This window comes from Fulmarus glacialis, unplaced genomic scaffold (assembly GCF_000690835.1).
Source record: "Fulmarus glacialis isolate BGI_N327 unplaced genomic scaffold, ASM69083v1 scaffold10922, whole genome shotgun sequence".
Classification (NCBI taxonomy): Eukaryota; Metazoa; Chordata; class Aves; order Procellariiformes; family Procellariidae; genus Fulmarus; species Fulmarus glacialis.
Genome location: NW_009195930.1, coordinates 73,177 through 81,739, shown reverse-complemented (window position 1 = coordinate 81,739; position 8,563 = coordinate 73,177). Strand labels below are relative to the sequence as shown.

The following is an 8,563-nucleotide window of genomic DNA, read 5'->3' as shown; positions in this document are numbered from 1 at the left end:
ACCGCTCTTACACTGCCTGAAAATCAGAGGCGCACAAAGGAACAGTACCTGGAGTCTCGTGGCAGGGCCTGGAAATCAACTCCGAAGGGGTCTCAGCAGATCTTTCTGAAGTCCTACGCAGATGCCATTGCCCTTTTGTTTGTGTGCCAGTGCAGGGTGTGTGTACAGAGGAATATATATGAGTTTGTGCAACTGTCTGGGTTTAAAAAGCATTTTTTCTGCAGGATGTGTTTAGCCATGACTGTTCGTATATTTATTTATTGGCGTCTAGTGCTGAAATGAAGTCATATCAACTTTTACCTTCTATAAACCAAACTGGCAGCTTTCCCAAGACACTGGGCTTCTGCTCTCCCTTCAACCCTGCTGCTGTGATGGGCTTTCTCTGGCTGACAGACTGCTGCCTGCGCTGTGCTGGTAGCCCGATATGTCTGGGGGGTGGCTTGTGGAAAGGAATCTGCAGCCATTTCCGTGTCTTTGAAGGTGTTTCTGGCTCTCGCAGTTTGCTGACAGCGAGGCCTGTTTCCCCTTATTTCTTGTACATCTCTTCGCTCGGTGGGGTTGTTTCCTGTCTTAAATTGCAGGGTCACCTTGCAGCCTTCCCACCTATCCTTTCTTTTCCTTGCTTTGACCACAGGGAGCTCTGTGAGCATAAGTTCATTTCTGCCCACGTGCATGGCCTTGAAAAAGAATCTTCTGAGGGAGGTCAGTTTATTGTAGCAATATCCAGGGATTCCAGGCAAACTCAAGAACTCGTGTTTCATACTTTGTCCAAGGAAACACATAGGAAGGTGCAACTTTTGCTCTGAAGACCTGTAACAGTAAATTCTACTGAGCCTGGTGCATCCTCTAAAGTCATTGGGGATGTATGTTATAGCTTCCAGAAAGAGGAACAGCAGAGTCAAATCAATGTAATGCTGTACCTCACCTGACTGGCGGGAATAAATTGGAAGTGAGAAAGAGAGAGGGCGGGAGTGGTTGAGTACCCATCGTGCTCAAAGGTTCGAGGAGCTCAGTGGCTGCTGGCTTGCTACACTGGACTCGTACCAGCGTGGAAAAGATCTCGGTAGGACCTGGGACTCCACCAGGGTGAATGGGGTCATAGGACTGGACTTCAGAGAGCACAGTTTGAGCCCCGCTGTAACAAAAATTCACACGAATTATTGATTTTGCACACATGAAGAGTTCTTTCAAAAGCAGTGTAAATACTCAAGTACATAAGTTTTTGCCAGACTAAGACTTAGAAATTAATGCAATTTATGAGTTTCAGTTGCCCACATGGGATGATTTTTTTTTTTAATGTATCATGTGATAGGGAGGGGAAAGAATATCCTGAGGAGCTTTGTTATGTGCATGGAAGCATTTCAGCATCTGTCGTTTAAAAACAAACAAACAAAAAATGAAACTAAAAAGCAACAGCTAAGTTTGAAAGCAAGAAAGGATTTTCTTGCTAAATAACCTCAGACTGAGCATGTTTTAACAGAAATGCTACAGAACACCATCTGTTGAAAACCCGTGCTTTATTTAGTTTTATATGTTGGAAGTTGTTTTTTTTTTTATGCAAAGACAAACACAAAAAAAAGAGCATCTTTGTTCTTTTGCAGAGAGTTGGATTGAACGATGTCTCAATGAAAGTGAAAACAAACGCTATTCCAGTCACACCTCTCTGGGGAATGTTTCTAATGATGAAAGTAAGTAACTTGTCATTCATTTAAAATGAGTGTGAACGTGTCCAAGTGCTAATTTCCTGCTATATGTTGCTACACCTTGGTGATATTTTCAGTACTCTGTAGTTTGAAGAGTCAGGTGAAAACACTTGACATACATCCAATAGTTTTATTAATTTTTTTTCTGGAATATTTGCTATTTTGCATTATTTAAAAGGAACTAATACTATCTATTTTTTAAAACAGCCAGAAGAATTTGTGTCACTGAGTAAAAGTTGGATCACCTCTAAAATGTGCTGTTAGTATTAGCTCATGAGTAAAACCATCTGTTTTGCTTTTCACTGGTGAACACCACGCGGTTGAAATACAGGAAGAATTGTGCTGGTTTTCAATACTACTATATCAAATCACACATATAAAATCTTTATTTTAAGAATTAAACAATCATCAGACTAAAAAAAATCACATATTAAATCATGATATTGCTTCCTTTTTAGTCATAGAGAGGGAACAATTATAAATATTGCTGACTTTAAATTAGCTATTTTTTCTTATCTTTTCTAGTTACGGTAATTTTAGATCTTGATTTTTAGCAACAGCAGGTAATTAAGAAGACCCCAAAATACCTTAAAATAACCTAATCATTTATTTTTAAAATTGTAAGACAATTTTTAGTTCACCACTTAGTTTTCCCTGTTTATGCGATTTCTATTCTACTTAATTTGCCTAAAGCAAAATACCCTTCACGTTCGTTTTCCTCTCTGTATTTCATATGTTAGTTCATGTTACAGGATATTAATGCAGATTGAATTCTTTAATTCAGAAAGACTCACATTTTTATAACATTCAAGCACCCAAGTTTAGAAAATGTGTTTTTAATCACTTCTTAATTGCTGAATGTCCCTTTTACATTTTTTGCATTTTAAGAGAACTACTTTATGTTGATGTCACAGTAAAATTGCATGCCTTGTTGCAGAGTGTTTTAGTGGATCACGGAATTTGCTATATTGGGGCCCTACTCTTATTTGTCCAGGGTTCCCTTTTGAGGCAATATCTCTTCTGAAGGAGAAAGGAGGTGTTAGAAACATGGTATTTATTCATGACTCCCAAGCTAAGGACAGTGGCTAAGAGTCCTTAAAGACAGACAATAAAACTTGGAAAAGTTTGGGGTTTTGGTTTTTAAAAATTAAGGAATTATAAATTAGTTTCTCTTTAAAAATAAAATTGTAGTAAATTGTAGTGAAAAACAAAAAGCATCTGCTTGTTAATTTGCATTTTACGAGAACCTGTGAGACTTATGAAATTCATTTCACTCTGATGCTACTGAGAAAGTGATGGAAAGAATCTGTAATGAATGAGATGTGACTTCAGACTCTCACTAGGTTCAGAATTCAGGATTCAACCCTATTGACTTTTAGAGAGCTTTTCCTTAGACTCACAATTCAAGACAGTATTGTCAAGGTAATTATTTAGCACCACTAGCTATATTAAAAAAAAATTGTGATGTCATGATTATAAGTCTCCTTCTATGTTCTGTTCTAGATGTTACCCTAAACAGGTTGTAGCAAAACTAGCGGCAGTTTGTTATATGTGCTTTCACTTCAAATGCGAGCATGAGAAAACTTCCACATACCTAGGGACAGTAAGAAGTGGACTTGTGTGGTTTAGCAAGAGCAGATATTTCAGACAATGGCATTGAGAAGACAGATAGGATGGTGGTTCGTTCTGTTTTCTGGTACTGGAATATAGGGGCAAGTGATGATAATGAAAGGCGGCAAATTTAGAACTGATAAAACAAATATATAAATGAATTCATCCCACAATTTTTGTGCAGAAGACACTGTCACAGTATATAATGGAAACCCAAATGAGAGTGAGAGTTAATTTTATCTAGCTTCCTTCTTAATAGCCAATTCTTCCAGATGCTTCCTTAGCACTGATACCAGCATTTCTGCAGTGCAGATAAGAGAATTAATCCACCTGAAAAGTCATCCTTGTTTTTGGGGATGAGGGGGAGGAGAGAGGGTGAACAGGAAGAAGTAGGAAAGAACAATAAGCCACTTGCCCAGCAGCAAGAAGACCAATAATCTGTGAAATCCAGAACAAACTAGAAGTTTCACCTTAGAAATCACTGTATTATGTGCTTCTTTCTAGCCTTTGAGTTCTTTCTAACATTTCTCTAACAGTGCTCACACACCAACCAAGAAATTTCCAAACCATCGTGTCACTCTTTGTCCAGCCTCTGTCATACATTTACAAATAGCAGGAGGCAAAATGTTTTGAGAAAACCTATGTAACCCTATTTGAATTCTTCAGAACGGTGGTCAAATTGCTGTTGTCAATGGAGGTCCAGTTTTCATCTGCAGCCAAAAGAAGGCATCATCCATCTTTCTCTTGACTACGTAGTTTTTTGTCTCTAAATACATTAGGCAGCTGTTGGCTGGACTCTACCAGAGAAAACACGCCTTTGGTGTTGGGTTTTTTTTTGTTGGCCTTGAACCCAGTGAAGACTATGAGAATTTGCACTGTGAACTGATAATGTTGTTACTCAGTATCATGCTTGCTCTTGTGACTGTCTTTTCCTGGATGTTTTTAGAGTTCATAGGGTTTTAGGACAGGAGTAATAGTTTTGCTGGTCTCCTTTTCTATAGCTGAAGTATGATACAGAACTATACTTCAGGCCACAGGCCGCAGGGGTCCTTTGCAATCTTCTGTTCTCATCCAGACACCTCCAGGCCCCTTGAACCTGCATTACATTGTGAAGGGAAGCAATGACTCACAGCTGTGGATTCCCATGGTCTCGCCGCTTCTTGGGGCGCTTCTTACCCTCTTAGAACCTTTTATGACCTCTCCCAAAACACAGCTTTTACGCTCTAATACAAAAATTCTAGGTAAATTTTGTTTCAGTTTCCAGGTTTTTAAACATTTTTCTTTCCACCATTCCACACTCTACATGTTAGTCAAAAAGATCCACAGGAAAAGGGAATGGTACAACCTCATATCTAATAACTAAAAAAAACCCACATCATTTTCTGTGTACTTCGCATTGAACCAGATTCTCCAAATTGAAATAGGGTTCTGGAAGAATACAATTCAAGGATTATGAAAGTTTCAACTTCAGTTCCCTGGGGAAGGAGTCATGACATTACACGATGAAGTGGAAGGGCTGTTTGTCCAAATTTTTTTGCATATTTAGAAATGTGAATGTGTAGACAGTTCATATGAGAGAAAAGATTTGGACCACTTTTTGCACTTCAAAAGCAGTGTTCAAAATCCGTGTTCAAACTGGCTGAAACAGAAGATTTATCCAATAGGGGTTTTTTTGTTTGAACTAAACCTCTTATTCTAGCATGGAAAAAAATCTTTGAAGAAGAGCTACTTGATTTCATTGAAATTTTTCTTGGGTAAAATTCTTTCTTTTTCAATTATACCTACTCAATTAGAACTATGCTCCCATGTTTCTCAGAGAGTTTTAAATAATCCCACTATTTTAAAAGCATGGAATACGTGCTAATGAGCCTAAATCTTATTTATGGCTATGTGTAAGTAAGAGACAAGGCAATTTCTTGCTATCACTTAATTTTAGCTAAGGGCAAATCACTTTTGAGAACAGTCAGAACCTGGACTGCAGGGGCTACAGTGGAAGAGGCTATTCCTCTGAAAGGTGTGGAGCTACCTGAACTAAGGGAAGGATTTTATCCGTATAAAGCTACTAATAACATATTAGCTCCTTAGAGGTTCTCTGAGACACACAGAGGCAGCACTGGAAAGTACAGGACTCTTTTATTATGTCCACAGTGGAAAGCATAACTCTACTTTAGTTATGACAAACAGACTAACATCAACATTTTAGAAAAAGGTGTACTAATGCAGGGTCTTCACTTTGTGGATGTTCCACTTACTGTGTTTAAGGCAGCATGCTTAAAGAGGTGCTGAGCATAGCTTCTATTGTCTCCAAGTCTTGCTCCAAGAAGCAAGAAATCCCTCAAGCTGTACCTAAAACCAGACAACAGCGTTAGAGGATACTACTGAGAGTTCAGGTAAAGCCACAAACATATGCACGAAGTACAAATAGAACTCTACTCTGGTGGCTTTGAACCAGAATTTTGAAAGGAGAAAGACGGAGCTGTTAGCAAAGAAACTTCCATACAGTTTGGGAAGAAAAAGATTCTCTGATATCTCTGGGAGCCAAGAAATATTATTTTTCTAGTACATTGATGATCCCAGTTTTGAGTATCTTCGAAGGCCTCTTCTATGCTGCGAGTTTTACTTGCAACTGTCTAAGCTATTACCTGCTTTCAGCTTGGGATGAGTACCAGGTTTCCCACTTAACCAGGTACTTTGAAAATACCTTTCCTTGGAATGCTGGTAGTCCTCCTACTGGCAGTGGAGTGAACTCCAGCGGTTAGAGCTGTTCCTAGCAAACGTTTCTCCCTGAGGTGCTGTGCAGCTGCCATGTGTGTGAACACCTGCAGCTGTGCATCAGGAGCAGGGTTTTTCCTCATGACTGGAAATCTTTTTGCATTTGTCACAGAAGAATTGTCAGCTCTGTTCTTTGACAGTGCCTTGAAGCAAGACTTCTTTTCAGTGTCTTTATTTCCTTTCTTTACAAAATAGTTTGGATTTTAAAAGTATTGAATTTTAAAAGGTATGGGTTCATTTTAATCTACAGTGTTGTTCTGAAGGGGACTGATAAAATGACAGGCCAAAAAGTAAGGGAAAACAGCATTCCTTACCTCTTTCATGCTGTACAAACAGATCTGGGATCAGACCTGAGTCAAGAGTTGCACAAAACATTCCCTGCTCAATAGGGAAGCCATTAAGTGCCCTGCTACCAACTAAAATATAAGGAATAGGGATATTTATTATTTTCTGCTAGTCAATTATCTGATGAGATTGTATTGTTAAACTATACAAGGTAGAATAAAGTGCTTGTATATGTAATACTGAAAGTTTGGATTTCTAGGTCCCCTCCATTCCTATATCACGTACAATTTTTTCCATCTGCTTAATAGAAAAGTGAAAGTTTTCTGAAAATAAATATTTTAGCCAACACTTGGCTAAAATCAGAAACATTTTGGCTGACAGCTGGTCCGTTGGCAAAAAAAAAAAAAAACCCAAAAAAAAAAGTTCTGTTTTCTTGTACAGAGACTTGATTTTGTGGGAGACAAGCACTAACTGTGAAAAATGTAGTTTTGTTGAAAATCCAATTGTTGAATGGGTAATATATTTTTGGAAAATGGTGCTTAAAGAATTTTTTTTTAATAAGTTTGAAGTCCGTCATTCTCCTTCTTGGTTTTAAGGGCCAGTTAAGGGACCTTCAGATGCTGAAGAGTCTTGAATAAGGATCCCCAGGCAGCAGACATACCTGAGGAGGGAGATTTAAATTGCAGTTTATGATCTTATTGTTAGTTTGTGTTGTTACAACAAATCCTTGCATGGGAGGAGCTGGGTATGGTTGGCTTGTAGCGTGTCTGAGGGCAGGTTAGGTAAGGCACCTGCTCACAGGTGCTCGCTCTTAATGTGAGTGAAAAATATCTGGGGGAGGAATGGAAGGGATGTAAGGACTCTAATATTGTATAATTTAGATATTGGCTTGATGTCTGACAGAATGCCACATACCCAGGGGAAAATTAAGTCTAGTTAGCACAGGTAAAAGCCATCTAATAACAGATCTTTGAATACTAGCCCCCTTAAATCAAGAAAGATAATCAAAAGTTTTATTCCAGGGAGCGGGGAGTAGTACCTTTTGGTTTCACAGGCAGAGGTTTATCATTTCTGCACCTTAGTTAGACGAGGGGTTATTTAGATCAATGGCTTTCAGCCTTTCCAATTTGCATCCCCCCAGCAATTTCCAATGAGGTAGAAACCAACTGTATACTGAACTTAAACCAGTGGGTGGTAGGCTTTGACACTGACATAGAAAATACTGCTTAAGAAAATGGATGACTTTCACCTGGGAAGCAATAACCTTAATTTGAACAAGAAGACGGTGGGGCACAGGCGGAGGACTGGGCTCCCACATGCTGATACCTAAAGGCAGCAGCTTTGGTGGTTTTACCTTGCTGTGGCATCTCCCTCATTGCAACAGCAAGGGCCTGAATCCCTGCGGTCGGCAGAAAGGCGCAGCAGTGCCCTGTGTTATGGGTCCCTGCTGACGAGGCCTGCACACCCCCGTGACTGCCAGCCGTGATTTTCATCACTAAAGCAGGGGAAACTCCCCGCCCCAGCTAGCACTTTACTCCCTGCAACACTCTGCTGAGACTTACCGTTTATAACTAGTCCCCTTTCACTTTCACCTCAGGAATGGTTGGGAGGCCACCGGCTTCAGGGCACCCCTGGGGCTGTGGCAGGGGAGGGCGACCTGCTCGTGAGTGAAAGAAGCTGCAGCAGCCTCTGTGCCCCAAGCCCGGGGAGCTGCCATAACTCCCTCTCAGCCCTGCTGCCTATTTTTTCCCTGGCCGGGACGATGGGGAAGCCACAGCAGGACGCAGGACTGGACCGGGCTCTGGTCAGACCTCCTGCCTCTTGCCCCTCCAGGACAACCACAGGGCCTTCCCTGCAGGGGCTCGCTCGCCCTCCCGGCAGGCGCTCTCCCACCTCCGAGCTGGGCTCCCTCGTCCCGTCGCCTGGAAAACTGCGAATCCCAACCCAGAAGGCTCTTCCCACCTGAGAGCAGGGCAGACATGGGGGGTCCTCCTCCCCAGGGAAGGCCAGAGTCAGGCGCGTCTGTGCTGTCTGTTAAGGGTAAGAAGGGCAAAACAGTTGGTGTTTGGGAGGGGACGGCCCTGACTATATTATCCACCCAGTGGTTTAACTCCGTGCTGCACGGCTCTGCCTCCCGCTACGGAGAAGGCGTTTGTCCCACCGCCGGTGAGGCCGGGGGCTGTTGTTGAGCG

At 41.1% G+C, this 8,563-nt stretch overlaps 1 protein-coding gene across 1 annotated transcript in view; it reads left to right on the top strand.

Annotated features, from left to right (window-relative positions):
• RFX4 (regulatory factor X, 4 (influences HLA class II expression)) overlaps positions 1–8,563 on the top strand; it is an 82,739-nt gene that overhangs the window by 5,845 nt on the left and 68,331 nt on the right. Inside the window, exon 3 of the mRNA XM_009588267.1 lies at positions 1,602–1,688. Within this exon, the coding sequence (XP_009586562.1) occupies positions 1,602–1,688 (87 nt within the window). The remainder of the gene's footprint in view (positions 1–1,601; positions 1,689–8,563) is intronic.